The 22,225-nt window shown below is 43.3% G+C and overlaps 1 protein-coding gene across 1 annotated transcript in view; it reads left to right on the top strand.

Moving 5' to 3' along the window:
• The window catches only part of LOC135104302 (snake venom 5'-nucleotidase-like), a 55,449-nt gene that overhangs the window by 24,968 nt on the left and 8,256 nt on the right, over positions 1-22,225 (top strand). Inside the window, exons 3-5 of the mRNA XM_064011541.1 lie at positions 3,303-3,500; positions 11,792-11,996; positions 20,116-20,313. Coding sequence (XP_063867611.1) covers positions 3,303-3,500; positions 11,792-11,996; positions 20,116-20,313 — 601 coding nt within the window. The remainder of the gene's footprint in view (positions 1-3,302; positions 3,501-11,791; positions 11,997-20,115; positions 20,314-22,225) is intronic.

Raw genomic sequence — 22,225 nt, 5'->3', positions numbered from 1 at the left:
AATTACTAATGACGGAAATGACAAAGAAACACGAGAGAAAACAACAGAATGGGAAATGTGTCACAGTGAAATTAAGTAAAGACTAAAAAGTTTACATAATATCAAGGTTTTCAGAATTACAGTCACGACAAAGCCTTAATCTAATTTTCCCTCCAGTAATGCAATGACAGCAAGCACAACGCAACACTCGCCTCCACCCACTCACACACACACACACACACACACACACACACACACACACACACACACACACACACACACACACACACACACACACACACACACACCTCAACCTACCTTCCTACCCCTCAACACACACATAATACACAGATGCTGAATAATCATTAACATTACAACTACCAAATCAATATACCGAGTAATAATACTTATGAGAGGACCAGAGACAGGTGAAGTGACAATTACACTATTTCTATTTGCTAACAAGACGTGTTAAGCTGAATAGACATGACACATTTTTCTCTTTTTTTATGTAAGAGGAGCACTGGCCTAGGGCAACATACGAGGAAGAAAAAAGGTTCACTGAGGTGTCGGTCCCTAAAGAAAAGCGAAAAGGATGAACCAAAATTAGACGATAAGTGTCTTGAAACCTCCCTCTTCTTACACGCTTTGTTCACTCATCAGGGCTATTTTCAGAGGCCACAGAGGTGCTTAGTTGGGTTCCCGTGGCTGCTTTTCATACTGGCGATGCAGAATCCTTGTTCAACTATCACCGGGATCAGACATACACCCTTGAGAGTCCCAATCCAGTGCAGCCTGTTAAGATTAGTTAAGATAAAGTGACTAACCATTGAGAATAAGGACCGTATTATCATCTCGAGTGCATAACATTAAGCTTAGTCCTGTCTGACCTCAAATATAGCTATGGTGTAGTGCAATCTTGCCTTTATCGCCGTGTGAATTGTTTGGTTAAATTCATAAGCCACTTGACATACTGTGGGGCTGTTATCGTTACTACTACTACAACTACTACTACTACTACTACCACCACCACCACCACCACCACTAATACCCACACTCGTCACCATCTAACCCTGCAAACAAACAAGCATAGACTCCCTGTTGAATAAGTACCCTGGCCAACGCGTCACCTCTCATCTCACCAAGAATTACTAACAAGAAGAAAACGAGGCAGGGGGTTCCCGGTACACACCCTCGGCCAGTCCCACGCGCCTTATGCAGTTCCTTTATAATCTCACGTCCCTCACGACTCGCTGGGAACACGGTAGACTAACCAGTACATAGTAGTGACCTTGTTCTCCCAACCGGACTGAAGACTGTATGAGCTCTGCGTTGATTCTCTTCCCTTATCGTTAAGAATAATAGATGAATAGATAAGTGGATAAATACTTGACGGTGTGACTAGAGTATATTCCCTTTCAATATGGTAGCATAGTGAATATATAAATAGATAAGTGGTAAGTAGATGAAAGGGTAATATATCTATCTATATATCAGACAAAGCACCTCACACTCATGCATACGTCATTGACACTCTTAGCCCCGTGGAAGGGAACTGTCTCCTGGACCACTTCACTACTGGACAATATAGTATTACAGATAATATACAATCACTAACACCGTGTAACCTGAATATTAACCCCCTTCCTTTACCGTCAAGAATAAAAAAAATCACCGTGCAATCACAAACACAACAATTTACAATAATAACACCTGTCACCACACTTCTCACTCGCCAGGATTCAGTAAGGTACAAAAGGTACATGTTTGTTACAACGATTTTTATTTCTTCCTTTTATTCTTTCCTTTCCGTTTCTTGACCACACCCAGAGTATCACTGTTTCACCTTCCTTTCACAGGGCGCGGCACGAGGTGGGGTTAGAGGGCAGGAAGGGGACTGGGTATGACAGGGGGTGGTTCGTGTGGGGAAGGGTTGGGGATGGTGGGGGGGGGTTGTTGGGGAAAAGGGAGTGAGTGGATGTCGAAAACTCGGTCATCGGCTTTACATAATGTAGTGTATTAAGTGTGGAGACATTATTGCTGTCATTGTTATTATTATTATTATTATTATTATTTATTATCATTATTATTATTATTATTATTATTATTACTGCTACTACTACTACTACTACTACTACTACTAAGTGCAGGAGGAGGAAAAGGAGGAGGAAGAAGAGGAGGAGGAAAAAAACAAAGGTTGTGAATGAAGATTTGTCCCACCTTTCTCTCTCTCTCTCTCTCTCTCTCTCTCTCTCTCTCTCTCTCTCTCTCTCTCTCTCTCTCTCTCTCTCTCTCTCTCTCTCCCCCAAAGTCTCAAATATCACGACACATTATCAAAAATATACTATCAGTGCTCTCATTCTTCCCTTCCCTCCCACGAACACACACACACACACACACACACACACACACACACACACACACACACACACACACACACACACACACACACACACACACACACACACACAATGCACCACCATCCCGACAACACCCTTCTCCTCCTCCCCATGACACCTCCTCTCCCTCCATAGTCCCCTAAAAACCTGATTGTGCAGTCTGCCAGAGGAGGAGGAGGAGGAGGAGGAGGAGGAGGAGGAGGAGGAGGAGGAGGAGAGAGAGGCAAAAAATAAACATAAGAATTAACTCTTATCAAATATGATGATATTTTTCTAAAATTCTATTATTTTTTTCCATTAAATGACTTTCTTTCTTGCTCTTACGTCTTGCTTTTATTGTCTGTCGCGTGATTAATGGATCTTGAGGCTTGCGATCGGAGAGGAGTGGAGTGGAGGGGAGAGAGAGAGAGAGAGAGGGAGAGGGAGAGTGGAAGAGGACGGGAGGAGAGCAGAGGAACGGGAGGGAGAGGGAGAGGGAGAGTGGAAGAGGACGGGAGGAGAGCAGAGGAACGGGTAAGGGAGGAGTAGAAGAGGGATTGGTAAGGAAGAGCGGCAGCGTGAAGGAATGAAGAAGGAGGGGAAGTAGGGGATGGAAAGGAGTGGGAAGGGAGGAGAGGGGATGAGGTGAGAGCAGAGGGATATAGATATAGAGGAGGAGGAAGAAGAGGAAAAGGAAGGCGTTTTAGGTACTAGTCATGAAGCAAGCAAATATCTCAGAGAGAGAAGGAGAAGGAGGAGCAGGAGGATATGAAAGAAGGAAGACGAAGAAGAGAAAGAAAAACACCAATTATAGCGTACAACACCTTACATAAACCACCACGGCTTCTTAAGATGACCACACAACACCAACACTCGCTCACTAGCTCACTCACTCCTAACCAATCCTGACCCATACTGACCCACCATCCTCTCTTGTCCCTCCAGTCTTTGGGCAACCATGAGTTCGATGACGGCTTGGCGGGCGTTGTGCCATTCCTGAAAGAAGTGCCCTTCCCCGTGCTGGCCTCCAATCTGGACGACACGCTGGAGCCTTCCATCCAGGGCCTGTACCAGCGCTCCACCGTGATCACCGTGGGCGGCAGGAAGGTCGGCATCGTGGGCTACCTCACCACTGAGACCATGGTGAGTGTTTGGTTCTTTGTAGTTGTTTTGGTGCGTGCAGAAGGTGGATTAAGGATATAAAGGGAAGGGGGAATGTTTGCTTTTTTGTCGCTTCCGCTGATAAGTGAATAAATAAATAAATAAATAAATAAATAAGTGAATAACCAAAGGTACAAAAAGAAGAAAAATGTTCTCTATTTTGTCGCTCCCGAAAAATAAATTAATAAATAAATATACAAATAATTAGAGAGGAAAATTAAAATGAATGGCCAATTTTGTTTTGTGTAAAGGAGATCGACCAAAGGCACAAAAAAAAATAAAAATAAATAAATAAATAAAACATCGCTGTTTTGTTCCTGTCGAATAAAAATGAAGACAAATTAAAATATTTTTGTTGAATTCATGAAGGACATATGGCAAGGACACAAAAATTAGGGAAAATCTTTCGCTATTTTGCTATTCCGAGAAAAAAAAAAGTTAACCAAGGAAGGCAGTCCAAAATTAAGACCAATTAACTTCCGGGGATGTCCCGATACTGCTCTCCTAAGGCAGGTTCAAGTCACAGGAAGAAGTGATGAAGGAGTGAAGGTGCTGGTTAGGTCTTGTTGTAGTGAGGTGGAGAGCATAAGAGTGAGAGTGAGGAGAAAGTCTTGTGCAGTGAAAGGGAGGGAGAGAAAGAGAGAGGTATGCAGTTAGTAAGCCAAGTAGCAGTGTATGTGTGTGTGTGTGTGTGTCTGTGTTTACTTCCCCTGTTAGACTTCCCTCCTCATTCACATACGAGTGTTTATTTTCGTCGTGTGTCACCCTACCTGGTCATTCACACCTGCACCTTTACGCCTTCTTACTCTGCTACCTGTCCCTGCTCCCCTGCCACTCCTTGGATTACTCGTTACATCACCACACTCGCGCCAGTCACGTCCTCCCGGTCAATCTGTATTCTGCTGTTCCCTTTATTCATCAGTTACTCTCATACGTATTAATGGCATGTCTTCTCCCACCAGCCCTTATCTTCTTTGCCATTAATTTGTTGTTGTTTTATTCGTGCCCAGCATTTGTAATCACTTCCTTTAGATTGTCCCTGTGTCTCTGAATGCTAATGGTGTTATGTTACGTGCTGTCTTGCTGGATAAATAAAATATAATTGCAGGCATTTAAAAGATATACATGATTCTATTATTTTTTAAATGTAACTTTAAATATGTAACCTACCCTACCATAACCTAACCTAACGTAATCTAACTCTGAATGCTGGTGATGTTATGCCATATGTTGTCTTACTGAATGAAAACAGCAGGCACTAAAAAAGATATACAAGGCTTGATTACTCCTTCAATGTAATCAGACTCAAGACTAACCTGCCCTTCCTTGACTCACTGTTAATGGTGATGTGTCAATTACTGTCTTACTGAACAAATATAGGACTGTAAGCACTGCAAAGTTACAATTTGGTCCATTACTCCTTAAGTGCACCTTGACTTGAACCTGGTTTAACATTACCAAACTGGACCTAACTAGACCTAACCTAACGTACCTAACCTACCCTGATGTAACCTAACCTAACTTGACGTAACCTATTCAGACACGTACCTAACCTACCCTGATGTAACCTAACCTAACTTGACGTAACCTATTCAGACATTACTTATCATAACCTAACCTAACCTAAACCTAACCTGACGTAACTAAATATAACCTAACCTAGCCCAACCTAACCAAACTTAACCTGATCTAATCTACCCTAACCCAACGTAACCCAACCAAACCAAACCAAACCAAGCTAAACCGTAACTAATATAACCAAACCATAACCAAACCAAATCAAACCAAACCAAACCAAACCGAACAGAACCAAACCAAACCGAACCGTAACTAATCTAACCAAACCATAACCAAACCATAAATAAACCAAACCAAATCAAACCAAACCAAATCAAATTAAACCAAATCAAACCAAACCAAACCAAACCAAACCTGATCTCAGAAAGCACCACACGTCAGCACAACAGAGTAAGGTTAAGCACGCCAACATCCAATACCTTAACCTTTTAGCAAGCACTGGCTGGGTCACCGATCTATTTACCTCTGCTCTTAACCTGTACCGGCGTTACCTGTCCGGCTTTACCAGTTCTCTTTCCTCACCTGCCTCTCTGTTTGCCCTCGACCCCCGGCAGGCTCACCACCCTCCCCTTCCGCTGCCCCCCGTAAGTCACCCTGTCCTCTGACCCCGAGTGAGTTGTAACAGAGTAAGTGAACTCGCATATTGCATAACAAACCAGGGCGCTGCGCTAAAGGGGGGTCATCGTTTCAGTTTCCACACCGATCTGGCAAAGACCTCCTTGCTTCTCTGTGCCCCGCCTGCTCTCTGGTTAATTGTCCCTTGCTCGAGTACTGAGGCTCATGATCTTTTTCTTTTTACGTGGGGGGCGCTATCTCTTATTTTATTTTGTGTATCTCTTTCTTATTGTGTTCATTTTTTTTCTATCTTTTTTTGTTTATCTCCGCTTTTTAGCATTTTCCTTATTTTATCTATATTATTTATGTCTCTTTTCTTTTTTTTTTTTATCTACCTCTCACTTGTTTTTTGTCTTTCTTTTTTTTTCTCTCTCTCTCTTTCTGGCTAGTCACAACGCATGAAATACAAGCTTCTGAGGTCATAATTAGAATTTATTGAGAGGAGGGTTGTGTGGTGAATCTAGCAATCATGATGACTGGCCGAGGCTCACTTTGAGGGCAGCAGGTGACAAAGTATTAATCGTGCTACGTGCCTCTAGTGGATGATTAGTACAGATTTCTTCTCTCTTGTTCGTCTTTTCTTACGTGTGAAAGGAGATTGTCAAGGCAAACAAAAGACTTAAAGAACTAATATCAAAGAAGCTTGTTTGATTCTCGTAAAAAAAACAATAAATAATGATAAAAGAAAGAGTTAATACACTTATATACTTGAAAGAATACAGAGCATCATTAACAGAAGGAATTGATATATTTATGAACTGAGAAAATGAGAAAAGTTAACAGAATAGGTTAATACGTTCATAAATTTGAAAGAATAAGAAATAAATAATAGGAAAGACTAATGTGTTCATGAACCTGAGAAGAAAAAAAAATAGTACGGGTCGATACATTTACTTACTTGAAAAAAGAAAAATAACAATAAAAAAGTAACAAAAGAAATCACAACAAACGTAATTACGCTGCAAAAATACCACACTAATACCTAAACACACACACACACACACACACACACACACACACACACACACACAGTTTCCCTATCTTAAGTTTACAGCCAGCCAGTGCACAGCTTACGTACACTTGGCCTCCCTTGGCTGATCGCTCTATAAATGGGTGTACCTTTCTGCGTCTCGAGTGTGGGGAAGTAAAACAACGCACCCGGATGTTCCAGCAATAGTGTGAGGCCCGGGCTAAGCTGAGGCTGGCGCTGAGGATCTTCACCTACCACGCCCTCAAGGTCTTTGCCAGTTAAAGACACCGGCGTACAAAAAAGATAAATAAATAAATAGATAAATAGATAGGTAAATAAGTGTCTATATACGTAGATATGCAAAAAAATAAATAAATAAATAAAATAAAAAGAAAACAGGCAAAATAAATACATACATAAATAAATGGATCACTAGATAGATAGTGATGTAAGTAAATAAAAAAAATAAATAAATAGATAATGATGCTAAACAGACAAATAAAAAGCTACCTTGAGTGTGTGTGTGTGTGTGTGTGTGTGTGTGTGTGTGAGAGAGATAGGATTAGATGTATGGATGTGTGGATTATGAAAGCATGACACATATATGGAAATGTATGGTTATAAGAACAACAAACGAAAGAACAGAAGATAGAGAAAGAGATGTGTGTATGTGTGTGTGCATGCATGTATATATGTACGTGTGTACGCGTGGCAATCAGCTGAGTTCAAGCCATCACACCGGTTTGGTTACACTCACCAAGCACATTAGCGATCATAATTCAGACGATTACAGGAATGGCGAACAGAGCAGTGGTGACGCAAGAGATACCCTGAAGCTCCCGTTGTACTTCCTGCCTTCGCTCGCCGCCATAAAACTACCCACCAACAATATCCTGCGAGGGGCGTGACGCTTTGAATCTGGTAACACTCTCCAAGGCTACTGTGTAAACGCTCGAGGTTGTGTTGCGCAGTGGAGGGTGACGCCAGGGAACAGAGAAGGGGCTGCGCGATGACTGAATGCGGCGGCGGTCGTGTGTTATGGGGTGTTTAGGCGCGGTTAGGTGATCTGGGTTAATGAGGTAGTGTTGGGTACGTGTGTTCTAGTTTTATGAGGGTTTGTAGGTGTTGTGTGGGGTGCATTTTGCGGGTTTTGTGGGAATTATTGGTGGTGTTGCTACTACTGCTACTATTATTGCTTCCATTACTAAGACTGCTACTGCTATTACTGCTTCCACTACTAAGACTACTGCTACTGTTATTGCTTCCACTATTAAAACTACTAATACTATCTGTAACCGACACCACCACCACCACCACCACTACACTAACAACAACAACAACAACAACGATCTCTCCAGCAGCCGTTCAAAACCAGGACGAAGGTCAAGACCTGAATTACATCTTTTGACTTATTCTAAACCCCACCCATTCTATCTGCATTGGACAAATAAAGACACACAGACACACGCAAGAAGAAAAAGACACCCCATGCAACTGGTACTTCCCATAATCTTTAGCTCAATGTCACCTCTCCCAACACTCCCTTCTTTGGTTCACTCACTTTCACTCACTGTCGCCTCGCCCTCCCAAGCTCCCATACGAGTACCTGTTCCTCTTGGCCCCTACTTACCCAAGCCAGCCACACCTCCATACGTACTCTCCAGTGCGCCTCCCTCCTTCCCTCCCTCGCTTTCAATCGTGTGTTGTAATGGTTTGTGTTCTGGTATTAGCTGTGTTAATGTGTTTCACTGATCTTTTCATCTCTTGTTCGTTGATTCTCTTGTGTGTTTATTGAGTGAGTGAGTGGCTGACTGACCGACTGATTCGTTGGCTAACTGACTTTATTAATTGACTGACTGACTGACTGACTTGCTGATATTGTGTTTACTGACTGCTGACTGACAATCTCTCTCTCTCTCTCTCTCTCTCTCTCTCTCTCTCTCTCTCTCTCTCTCTCTCTCTCTCTCTCTCTCTCTCTCTCATCCCTTCTACAACCACCACCACCACCACCAGCACCACCACCACAATCTAAATGATTATACGTTCTGAAGCTTATAAGAAATCATGAACACCTATTACATTTCATCTTAGGCCTGGGAACATGGGGAGGGGAGAGGGGGGAGAAGAGGACGAAGTGGGGGAGGGAAGAAGGGGGTGGCAATAATGTGCAGGGGGAAGGGGAGGAGAGGAGGAGGGAGGGATATTTCGAACGTGATAGGGGAAAAGAAGGGGAGATGGGGGGGATGTAACGGGGATGTGAAAGGTAATGGTAGGTAAGGAATGGGAAAGAAGAGTAGGAAGAGGAAGTAAAGAGGGGTAGAAAGGAAAGGAGAGGATATGAATGAGTAAAGAAGGAAAGGAAGGGGAGGAAAGAAGAGCAAAGTGAGAGAAGGAGGCAAAGTGAGGGGAGGAGAGAGAGAGAGAGAGAGAGAGAGAGAGAGAGAGAGAGAGAGAGAGAGAGAGAGAGAGAGAGGGAGGGAGGGAGCGGAGAGAGGGGAGAAGGAGGAGAAATTAAAGGGTCTGAATCTTTAAGTATTATGTTTACAGACTCAATTCTGTCTAACTTATTACTCTAAAAATTCACCATTACATTCAGTTGCTCTCCTCTCTCTCTCTCTCCTCTCTCTCTCTCTCTCTCTCTCTCTCTCTCTCTCTCTGGAAATCTGAAAAAACACTCACATTAACAATTTTTAGGTAAGAGGGGCGCTGGACAAATGCAACAAAACTTATAGGAAAAAAAAAAAGGAACCTACTGAGATGCTAATTCCTAAAGCAGAATCACTCTATTTATCCTCTTCTACTCCTAAACAATGGACTCCTTTACCCCGCCCTCTCTAACACACTCTGTCTCTTTCCTTGCACAAAAAAAAAAAAAAAAAAGACGGAGAGCTGTAAAACACTCGCACTGCAATTATTTTCCTCCTGCTTCTCTTTTGCCCCCAGCCAATGAACCACTTTGAACCAGAACATGAGCCAGTCTGGTGTGCTTCAATGCATCCCCGAAATTTCCCCCCAATTACACGAAAAAAGAAAAGAAAAAAGAAAATTATTCCCCCCGCCTCCCACACTCCCCCGTCTCGTCCCCCCACCACAAAAAAAAAAAAGAGCATTAGGTGTCAATGGCTGGAAGAGAGGGGTGTATAAAGAGGGAGGGGAATGGGGGAGGACTGAGCATAGGGAAGGTGAGGGTAGGGTAGGGAAAATAAAGACTCATTCCTATAGACAGTGTTATAGATACGTTGGTGGGTGATGGGGTAATAGGTTTAGGGAAGAAATGGAGCAAGGGGAGATGTAGGAAGGGAAGGGAAAGAGGGGAGGAGGAAAGAGAAGACGAAAGGAATAAAAAAAAAAGGATGATAGACGATGGGGGGGAAGAGAAGAGGAAGAAAAAAGGAAGAGAAGAAAAAGAGAAGGAATAGAAGGATGGAGGAGGTGCAGAGGTCACGAAGAAGAGGAGAAAAATGAAAGGACAACGGGAGGGAGAGAGAGAGAGAGAGAGAGAGAGAGAGAGAGAGAGAGAGAGAGAGAGAGAGAGAGAGAGAGAGAGAGAGAGAGGGAGGGAGGGAGGGGAGGAAGGAAGATAATGTCAGGGGAGAATGGAAAAAAATGGAATGGAATGGACGGAACGGGGGAGAGTGAGCAGAGGGGAGAGAAAGGGGGAGAGGTGAGGGGAAGGGGGGGGGAAGGGGAAGGGGGACAAACGACCTTCAAAGTGGTTGGTTGCAACTAAACTGGACATTCGTGTTCTTGTGATGTCTCCTCCCCTCCCCTTCTCTCTCCCTCTCCCTTCTCTCCCCTACCTTTTATCCCTCCTTTCTCTCTCCCCTCCCTTTTCCTCCACTATTTCCACCCTCCTTGTGACTTCTGTTTCCTTTTCTCTCTTTCCCTCTATTTTTCTCCTCATCTTCATCTTGTTTCCTTCCCTTCCTCTCCTCCTCTTCCTCCTCCTCCTCCTCCTCCTCTCACTCTCATTATCTCCTCCCTTCCTTATTTGCCTCACATCCTCCCTCCCTCTGTCTTCTCCTCCCCTCCAGCTTCAGATCTGCATTCTCTACCCCCTCCTAACAACATCCCCACCTCTCCTCCATCCCCGTCCCTCCCTTACCCTCTCCTCCCTCCCTCCTCTCTCCCAGCCTCCCTCTTCTTCTCCCCTGCTTCATCTCCGCTCGTTATCAGCTGTTACGTAAAAATCTCGTCTCTTCCTCTTCATCCTACTCCTCCTCCTCCTCTTCCCCATCCTCCCTCTGCTCCTCTTCTCTTCACTCCTCTTCCTTTATTTCATTCAGATCATCAATTCGTTTTCCCTGCCTTTTTTGTGCAACTTCGTGCTCTTTTCCTCATTTTCTTCATCCTCCTCCTCCTTCTCTTCCTCCTCTCTTATTTTCTTCGGTTCATTGATTTGATATTCTTGTTTTTTTCTGCATTTTCGTGTCTTCTTTCTTTCCTCCTCCTCTTCCTCCTTCTGCTGCTGCTCCTCCCTCAGCACTTTCCCCTCCACGCACGGATCCATCACATATACAAATCTGTCTTTACCTTACCTCAGCTTCCTCCTGATGCTGTTAGTACTTTCCAGAGAGAGAGAGAGAGAGAGAGAGAGAGAGAGAGAGAGAGAGAGAGAGAGAGAGAGAGAGAGAGAGAGAGAGAGAGAGAGAGAGACGCGAGTGAAGAGAAAAGTAGAGTTATGAATCAAGCTCAAGATATTTATATTTTGTTGGTTTTTAAACGTTTAATAGCTGTTATTATACACAAGTGTTGTAGAGGAGAAAAAGGAGGAGGAGTGTTGTAGAGGAGGAGGAGGAGGAGGAGGAAGAAAAGAGAAGAAGAAAATTAAGAAAGAGAAGAGAAATAAAAAGAGGGGAGAGAGAGGAGGTGAAGGAGGAGAAAGAGGAAGAGAAAAAGAAAAGAAAATGAAGAAAGAGTAATAAACGAAAGAGGAGAAAGAGGAGAAGGAAGGAGGAGGAGGAGAAGGAAGAGAAGGAAGAGGACACGGACGAGGGGGAGGAAGAGGTGGAGGAGGAGGAGGGAAGACGAGAGACGAAAGAACGAGACGAAAACACACGAGTGACGGACAAAATACACACACAACTAACCTCATTTCTTCCCCACACAGGTGATCGCCAACCCAGGCCTGATCGACATTGGGGACGAGGTCGTGGCGGTGCGGAAGGAGGCGCGGAGGCTGCGTCGCGAGGAGGGCGTGGACATTATCATCGCTCTGGGCCACGCTGGCTTCGCTAAGGATCAGCAGATGGCGCTGGAGGTGGAAGAGGTGGATGTGGTAGTGGGAGGACACACTAACACCTTCTTGTATTCAGGTGAGAGAGAGAGAGAGAGAGAGAGAGAGAGAGAGAGAGAGAGAGAGAGAGAGAGAGAGAGAGAGAGAGAGAGAGAGAGAGAGAGAGAGAGAGAGAGAGAGAGAGAGAGAGAGAGAGAGAGAGAGAGAGAGAGAGAGAGAGAGAGAGAGAGAGAGAGAGAGGAGAAGAGAGAGAGAGAGAGAGAGAGAGAGAGAGAGAGAGAGAGAGAGAGAGAGAGAGAGAGTGAGAGAGTGTGAGTGTGAGAGAGTGTGAGAGAGTGTGAGTGTGTGTGAGAGAGTGTGAGTGTGTGTGAGGGGTGGACTGATTGTTTTCGATTTTTTTAGTCTGAACGTTTTCGACAGACTAACATGTTTAAGAATGAATATTTTCGACAATGATTTGGCAACTTAGACTGATTATTTTCGATGGTTCTGCAATATATTTTTCAATCATGATTATTTTCGACACATTAAAAACATTGGTTGGAATGTTTTCGAAACTAAATAAACTTCACTATGAATGTTTCCGACAGTAAAAAAATATTGAACTGAATGTTTTCGACACTAAAAAATGGTAAATTCTGAATGTTTTCGACACTGGATAAAATGAACTGTCACATCACGTCACGTTTAGACTTAAACAAAAGACTATAAAAACTAACCTAAACTAACCTAACCTAACCTAACCTAACCTAACCTAACCTAACCTAACCTAACCTAACAAGATAATAATCAAAGAAGGTCTAAAATGGCTGAATGAAGTGTCGAAAATATTCCAAAAAATATTGATTTAGGTCAATGATGTGTCGAAAATAATCCAAACTGTAAATAGCTAGGTAATTGTTGTGTCGAAAATAATCCAAAACGGACACTAAATGTGTAAGAGTTGTGTCGAAAACAGTCCAAAAAAACATAAAATGGGTTGTCGAAAATAATACTTCTTGGCAAGAATCGAAAACATTTAGTTTAGATTACTTTTGTAGAAAATCGAAAACATTCAGACTAAAAAAATCGAAAATAATCAGCGACCTCTGTGTGTGTGTGTGTGTGTGTGTGTGTGTGTGTGTGTGTGTGTGTGTTGACAGCCTCTATTAGTTACATCAGAGCTAACATCATCCAGTGTTCCCAAGCGGTCACCCATACAAGAACTAACCAGACCCAGCGTTGCTTAACTTCACTGATCGGAGAAACGATGTATTCAGTGTGGTCGTTGGCAGAGGAGAGAGAGAGAGAGAGAGAGAGAGAGAGAGAGAGAGAGAGAGAGAGAGAGAGAGAGAGAGAGAGAGAGAGAGAGAGAGAGAGAGAGAGAGTGAGAGAGAGTGAGAGAGTGTGAGTGTGAGAGAGTGTGAGTGTGTGTGAGAGAGTGTGAGTGTGTGTGAGTGTGAGTGAGTGTGTGTGAGTGTGTGTGTGTGTGTGTGTGTGTGTGTGTGTGGTGAGTGAGTGAGTGAGTGTGTGTGTGTGAGTGAGTGTGTGAGTGTGTGTGAGTGAGTGAGTGGTGAGTGAGTGAGTGTGTGTGTGTGTGTGTGTGTGTGTGTGTGTGTGTGTGTGTGTGTGTTGACAGCCTCCACAAGCTGCATCAAAGCCAGACAAACACACACACACACACACACACACACACACACACACACAACACTTCCGGCAGTTCTTCACTCAAAGTACAGCATTGGAAAGGTATTTAAAAAGTTACGTGTGTTTCTTTCACCTGTACTAGGCGTCAGATACAGGCCAGGTAGGGACAGGTAGGGAGTGTGAGGGAGTCTAAGGTTGTCAGGTATCAGAGCTTTCATGATTTGTTGAAGATGGAAGGGAGGCATGGAGGGAGGGAGAGTTGGAGGGTGTGTATGGCAGAGTCAGTGGGTGGATGTGAAAAATTTTCCTTGTTCGTTGTTACTGTCTGCTTTTTTTTTTTTTTTCTTTGGTGCCTCCTCCTCCTCCTCCTCCTCCTTTATTTATTTCTGCTCCTCCTCCTCCTCCTTTATTTATTTCTGCTCCTCCTCCCCCTCCTCCTCCTCCATTTCCTCATCTTGCTTCTTCTTTTCTTCTTCCCTTCTTCTTCCTCCTCCTGCTTCTTCTTCTCCTCCCCCTCCTCCTCCCCCTCCTCCTCCCCCTCCTCCTCCTCCCCCTCTTCCTCCCCCTCTTCCTCTCCCTCCTCCTCCTCCTCATCATCATCATCGTCATCATCATCATCATCATCATCATCATCATCATCATCATCATCATCATCATCATTAACATCATCGTCATCATCATCATAAAAAAACAGAACAACAGACGGGCAAGAACAGACAGACAGACAGACAGACAGACAGACAGGTAAATAGGACAAAGGTGAAAAGTAAGGTAGGAAGAAATTACGGAAATGAGGAAGGAGGCTGAAAGTTACGGAATGGAGAGAGAGAGAGAGAGAGAGAGAGAGAGAGAGAGAGAGAGAGAGAGAGAGAGAGAGAGAGAGAGAGAGAGAGAGAGAGAGAGAGAAAGGAAATTTCAAAAGAAACGATAGAATAATTGTAACAAAAAAACAGGAAAAGAAAGAAAAAAGAAGTAAGAAACAGCAGCAAAACAAACAACAACAAAAAAAAACAAAGGAAAACGTAAAAAAAAAGAGAGAAAGAAAGAGCAACCTCATGATTCAGAAGCAGCTCGGAATAACACCCGGAGCACGAACCACTGGAATTAAGCAACTCCAGTCAATGTTTCAAATGAAGTGAAGCATAACAATTAGATGAGGAAAGCAAGATGAAAAAGAAGAAAAAGAAACATATACACAGGTAAGGAGGAGGAAGATAGAGGTTAAAAAAGCAACAGGTGAGGCAATGGAAGCAACATTCAAGCCAGTAATCCTGCCTCCCATTTTCCCACCCTAAAATAAAGAGAGAAAATAGAAAAAGAAAAAAAGAAAAGAAAACCAGGTGCGTGCCAGTTAATTAAGCCAGATCAGGTGTGTCAGTGGGGAAATATTTAACACAATTCTAAGAGGAAGAGACAAAAAAAAAAAAGAAAGAGAATGAACAAGATAAGAGAGAAAGAAGAAAATCAAGTCCACGAGTGAATTTAAGTTAGAGAGAGAGAGAGAGAGAGAGAGAGAGAGAGAGAGAGAGAGAGAGAGAGAGAGAGAGAGAGAGAGAGAGAGAGAGAGAGAGAGACATGTCAAGACATGTCAAGACATGTCACGACATGTCAAGACATGTCACGACATGTCAAGACAAGACAGGACAAGGCAAGACATGTCACGACATGTCAAGACATGTCACGATATGTCATTTCAAGACAAGACATGTCACGACATGTCATGTCACATGTCACGACAAGACAAGACAATCAAGTTTCAGCGAAGCTTTGTTCCTTGTGCTGTAAGACTTTGGAACATGCTTGACGAGGGCACATGCACTGCGAGTGATGTGCAAAAATTCAAGTCTGCTTCGAACAAAATCTTGAAGAGTCTAGTCAATTAAACTCTGGTTGCTTTTGCAGCTATACCGGTGATAAATTATGTAACTATACCTGTGATTTTATACCATCAAGTTTTAAGTAGTTATACTACATTTACTCGTGTTGTCTGACATATATTAAATAAGTCAGAATTGTTGATTTTTTTTGTTGAATTTTTTTGTGAGTTTTAATAATTCTTAGTTCGTTGAGGCGTTCTTTATAATTGTTTAACCTATTTTCTCCTCCTGCTCTGATTTCATCCTACTATTGTGCTAATTGCTTTTCCTTTCTTCTTTCTATGGTCAAGGTGGGTGGGGGTTGTCATCTGGCAACTTATAGCGCTTGCGCTCGTCCCACTCTGTCTTCTCCGTTATGTTTAATAATAATAATAATAAAAAAGTCTACGAGTGAATTTGAGATCTCAGAGAGAGAGAGAGAGAGAGAGAGAGAGAGAGAGAGAGAGAGAGAGAGAGAGAGAGAGAGAGAGAAAAGACAAGACAAGAAACAAGACAAGAAAATCAAGTCTACGAGTGAATTTAAGTTGAGAGAGAGAGAGAGAGAGAGAGAGAGAGAGAGAGAGAGAGAGAGAGAGAGAGAGAGAGAGAGAGAGAGAGAGAGAGAGAGAGAGAAAGAAAATCAAGTCTACGAGTGAATTTAAGTAGAGAGAGAGAGAGAGAGAGAGAGAGAGAGAGAGAGAGAGAGAGAGAGAGAGAGAGAGAGAGAGAGAGTTATCTAATCAGATGCTGATTAAGTTTTTTCCCTCCTTTTCTCCGTTTTTTTGTCACCTGCAAGTCAAACTGCATTATTTCCTCCTCCTCCTCCTCCTCTTCCTCCTTTCTTACCACGTCACCTCCGTCGCTAACTTCTCCCCCTCCCTTTTTCCGTCCATCCAGTCCTCCCTCTCTTCCCATCTCCTCTCCCTCTTCCCCTCACTCCCCTCCTAATATTGGACTGGCGTCAAGGTGAAGCTGACTTAGGCATTCTGGAGGAGGATGAGGATGAGGATGAGGAGGAGGAGGAGGAGGAGGAGGAGGAGGAGGAGGAGGAGGAGGAGGAGGAGGAGGAGTAGAAGGAGAAGAAGAGGAAGAGTAATGCTTATGTCTATTCAAATTATCTTCTCTACTCTCCCTTCCCTATATCCTTCCCCCTTTTTTCCCCTCCATCTCTCCCCTCACTGTCTCTCCATCTCTCTCCATCAACTCATCTCTCCTCCCACTTTCTCTCTCTCTCTCTCTCTCTCTCTCTCTCTCTCTCTCTCTCTCTCTCTCTCTCTCTCTCTCTCTCTCTCTCTTCACTTTTCCATATCTTTCTCACCCTCTTTCCTCATCTTTTCCTTTCCTCCTTCAACGCTAAAATAGGAAAAACAATACTGTACATATTCTTAACCTACATTACTTAAACATTCTCTCTCTCTCTCTCTCTCTCTCTCTCTCTCTCTCTCTCTCTCTCTCTCTCTCTGAACAAAAACCACCACCATAAGGACAAAAACAACATCGACTACAACTACAACTATAATTACAACTACAACTACAACTATTACTACTACTACTCGTACATAGTGCTGCTAGACAGGCACAGATTAATTAAAAAGTAGGTGAAGGTGAGAACACAGGTAAGGAGAATGTAAGTTGGGCGGACCACCACTCAGTCACTTCAGGCCAGTTGCTAAGAGAGAGAGAGAGAGAGAGAGAGAGAGAGAGAGAGAGAATTTTCACCACATATTTTCGGACATTGTAAAATTCTAATTACTATAAGGATCCAAATTTTACATACACACATACATACACAAATCTCCTACTTATTTTATTTTGAAGGGAACAGCATCAGGACTGGATTTTTTTTTGTTTACTTTTTTCCCTTGATTTGTCTCGTTAATCAATAAAAAGAAACAAAATAAATAAATACATACAGACAGACAGACAGACATGCAAGCAAGCAGTAATTCTATGGATCCTCTACTCCACTTTTTAACTCAATTTCTGGTGATTTTCATTGTATTGTTTTCATATTAATTTCAAATGTATTATTTTTCCATTTTTTATCTAAGTTCCGTGTTTCATTATTTTATAACACTGATATATTTTACCTTCCTGCCCTTCTTCTTATCTTCCTTTCTTCCTGTTTTTCTTTTCTTTCCTTTTTTTCTGCTGATCATTTTCCCTTCTTTCCTTCAATCTTTCTCTCGTTTTCAATTACTTTTTTGCTATTTTTCCCTGACGTCTCTCTCTCTCTCTCTCTCTCTCTCTCTCTCTCTCTCTCTCTCTCTCTCTCTCTCTCTCTCTCTCTCTCTCTCTCTCTCTCTCTCTCTCTCTCCTTACTATCACCAATTCTAATCCTATTAAGCATTCACCCTACTCACTTCACACGTTACCCTACAACAACACTCATCACCCATTCCTAACTACACTACCCATTCATACCCATACTCCTTCCATCCCACACCCTGACAACCATAACAGAACACATCTTACCCTCCCATACCCTCCCATACCCTGTAAATCAATGCCTTACCCATGCCAGCCCCTACTTTGTCTGGTCTAACACGTACCATGCCCTTCCCTTCCCTTCCCTTCCCTTCCCTGCCTTTCCTTGCCCTATCTCGTTTCGTTACAATCAAAGGCTCCTACGACTTTCACTTCTTACAGCAACTATTATACAAACAGATGGGTGGGTCTGCTCCTTATGTTTGTGTGTAGTTGTACGAAACATGTGTGTGGGTGTGTGGCGCAGTGGTAACGCCCTCGCATTCTCACTTAACAAATAAAAGTGATAATATTGCGCACGTGTTCGAATCCTGCTTAGTTCTTGTGTGTGTGTGTGTGTGTGTGTGTGGTCTTCTTTCTTTCTCTCTCTCTCTTTCTCTGACGTCATTCATTTCGTAACAATAAAATGTGTATTCAGGTAAATTCTCTCTTGCATGTATAACGAAAAATTAATACGAAACGATTTTCCTTAACGGGTAAAATTAAAGTGATGATTTCATGCTAAAACAAGGTCAAGTTTACGCCACGCAAGTACGTAACTCAGCACCTACTCACCATATGCTCAGTGCTGACTAGAGTTTAAGATAGTCAACATCCTGTCTCTCCCCCTCTCTCCCTCTCGCTCCTTCATCGTCGTGAGAAAGGTGGACAAGGGAAGAGCATCTGTTCCCCACGAGACTGTTAATCGCTTGATGTGTTACGATGGACAGCTTGAAGTGGAGAGACGGATAGATAGAAATGGGAATTGACTCTTGGTTCCTTCCCTCACTACTGCTGCTGCTACTACTACTACTACTATTACTACTACAATTACTATGATTTCCGTTCTCGTATTGATGAAAAACTCGCATATAAGAAAAAAGATGGAAAGGTATAGTTTTAGTGAGGAAAGGTGGAATGAAAGAGGACTTAGAGGAAATATATAAAAGTAAATGGAGTCTGAAAATGAACGTAAAAGGGAAGAATGTTATGAATGAGATTATAAGAAAATAAGAACAGAACATAAAAGAAAATCAAGGAAAAAAACCCGTCTTGCCTCTCTCTCACCTACTCATTTACTCACTCACCCACTCATTCATTCACTCCTTTACTCTCCCACTGACTCATTTAAACTCCTAACCCCAATCCCCAACTTTAACCTATCCCATCCCCTCACTCGCTCAAGCTTCCAACCCCAACCCATCCTAGCCTCTCACTCACTCACTCACTCACTCACTCACTCACTCAAACTCCCAACCCCAGCATATCCCAACACTTCACTCATTCACTCGCTCTTCCCACTCCAATATCAACGATCTCTAACCCATCCCTCAACTCAACTCCCATCTCCCAACCCCCCATCTCTTCAACCCTTTCCTTCCCATTACCACACGAACGATACTTCCGGCGCACAGGTAAATACACACCTGAACGTAACTTCCCAACCTTGAGGCCCCGTGGGAAGACCGCCTCCACTGCCCCTACTGCTCCCCCTGTGTGTGTGTGTGTGTGTGTGTGTGTGTGTGTGTGTGTATGCCTGAGAGGGAGGGAAGGGTGGGATGGGGAAGCGGTAAGGGAAATGGAGGTGGTGGACTTCAAGTTGAGGCAGTGAAGTGAGTCTTTGTTCCTCTTTCCTCCTCCACTTGTCCACTGATTCTCAGGTGGAAGGAAGGTCGTAATAATTTGTTGTTGTTGTTGTTGTTGTTGTCGTTGTTGTTATTGTTGTTGTTATGTTCTGTTATGGAGTGTTTGTGGATGTGAGTTTTAATTTTTTTCGTTTTTTTCTTTTTACTTCGTTTGACTTTTTTTTTGCTTTTCTTTTTTTTACTAGGGAATGTAAAATTGCGTGCTATTTAACATTACTCGTATTTCTTTTTTTCGCTCATTTCATTACTTCTTTCCATAATCCTTATTATTTTCTTGTTCCCTAATATATTTGCTTTCCATTCTCTTTTTACACCGGTCCGTGTTTACCAGTATAGTTTTTAGCTCTTCTCCCTAACAATCTTGATTTTTCCAGCTCCCTTAATGTACGGTAGCATTTTTTTCACTTTCCTCCCTAAGTATTCTTGACTTTAACCCTCATTCCAATCCACCGCACGTCACTTTGTAAACTCTCCTTTATTTCAGTTATTTCTTTCTCTCTATTTCCTACACCACACTCTACTATCGCTTTCCTGGCACTGCTGCTGTTATTTACTTAACACACATATAAACCTGACCACTAAAACAAGCGTCTTGGTATTACAGGCAAGGACCCGTCGACAGAAGAGAAGATGGGCGAGTACCCCTCGGTGGTGACCCAGCGCAGCGGCCGCCAGGTCCCCGTTGTGCAAGCGTACGCCTTCGGGAAGTACCTGGGCAAGCTGGAGCTCTCCTTTGACGAGCGTGGCGAGCTGGCGAGCTGGAGCGGGAACCCAATACTTCTGGACGGCAGTATTCCCCAGGGTGAGTGTTTGAGAGAGAGAGAGAGAGAGAGAGAGAGAGAGAGAGAGAGAGAGAGAGAGAGAGAGAGAGAGAGAGAGAGAGAGAGAGAGAGAGAGACTTACATAACACACACATAACGGGCGCAATTTAATCCCTCATGTCTGTTTCTGATCAGCCTCTCTGCTCATTACAAGCCTCGACACACACACACACACACACACACACACACACACACACACACACACACACACACACACACACACACACACACACACACACACACAAACACGACTTTCAGAATAAGAGCTAAAGATTCACAACCCCCATCCACATTTCAAGGTTCTTCTGCAAAGGCGCGGCTTGAAAATTTAAATCTATACGTTTTCTTTGAGTCTGAACGAGTGCAAGATGAAAGGAGAGAGAAGGGGTAGATAATGATGCCCTGTGGTTTGTTAGCGCAGTTCACTCCCCTCCATCCCTCTCCCTTGAATATGTCATGAGTGAACGCTCCTTTAGAGGAATGAACAAAGAGCTAACTGTTTACTGCTAATCACCACAGTTATCATGCGCCAAATTTCCCCTGATAGCAGTTCATCGAGTAAATCTGACAACACACACTTCTCGTAGTCATTTTGCATATTCTTTTTAGGCAATTATCTTTTGGAATCTACATCTTCAGTGAGCCTTTCTGATTTCTTTCGCCGTCTTTTTGTTGCCCTCGTCCAGGTTGTAGGTGGTGTGATGGTGGTGGTGGTGGTGGTGGTGGTGATGAGCTGTGATGTTTCAGCTCAACCTACACTTGTATACTTCATTAAAACGATGGATACTAAGTATACACATCCGGCACTTGTATACGTGTAGGAGAGGGTACCAGACTACACAAGCTTGCATAAGACCACTTGCGCCGCCATGGGGGAGAAAGAGAAGTGGGTCGCGACATTTTTTTACGCTATTGAGGCTGAACGGACCAAGCGGCGGTGAATGGGTGGGAAGGTTATGCCCATGACTCATTCACTGCGCTGTGCTGAGTCGGGCCAGGCCATGACATCACCCCAGTAAAGGTCTCACGGGCAGGGTCACTTGTTTCCTGGGTGACCTGAGGCTGCCCGGGTCATAACACAGGGGGCGAAGGGGAGATAGCTTGTTCTTGAATCACTTTTTTCCTGAGGCTGTCCGGGTCATTGTGGGAGGAAAACCAAGAATGTAATCTGTTCTTGGGTCACTTGCTTCTGGCGGTGATCTGGGGCTGCCTGAATGTTATATAAAGCGGGAGGGGAACACAAGTGCAAGGTAACCTGTTTTTGAATCACATGTTCCTGGACTTGTTGCTCCCCGGGTCATTAAACAAAGGAAGAAAATTAGGTAGCGGAATGAAACCTGTTTGTTCTTGTGCCACTTGCTTCTAGCGGTGACCTGCTGCTCAGCGGGTCATTGTGGGAGGAAAACTAAGATTAATACAGTCTGTTCTTGAGTCACTTGTTTCCAGAGTTGACCTAAGACTGCCCTGATTCATTAAACATGGTACGAAAATTAGGTAGATAATGGCAGCATGTTCTTGAGTTTCTTTTTCCTAGACCTGTCATTGGCCGGGTCATTAAATAAGAGATGAAAATTAGGTAGAAGAAGGAAGCCTGTTTGTTCTTGGGTCACTTGTTCTTGAAGGCGACCTGAGGTTCTCCTCCTGAAGCTGTTGAGGTCTATGAGAGTGAGGAAGCGAGAGGCTAGCATGTTACTGGGGTATTTGCTAATTGGGGAAAGGGAAGATAAACATATTATTAGCAACTCGTAAACAATAACGATCCTAAAGGTGTGTTGAAAGAGAATAACACGATCATGCTGCTCACAAAGAACGTGCAGTGAAGAAGACAGGAGTTGATTCCTCTTTGGGTTTGTTTTCTTTGCTGATTATTTTCGACAGTCTGAACTATGAGAG

The sequence above is a fragment of the Scylla paramamosain genome, chromosome 10 (assembly GCF_035594125.1).
Source record: "Scylla paramamosain isolate STU-SP2022 chromosome 10, ASM3559412v1, whole genome shotgun sequence".
Taxonomy (NCBI): domain Eukaryota; kingdom Metazoa; phylum Arthropoda; class Malacostraca; order Decapoda; family Portunidae; genus Scylla; species Scylla paramamosain.
The sequence above is the reverse complement of the archived record's forward strand: the minus strand, read 5'-3'. Positions and strand labels throughout refer to the sequence as shown.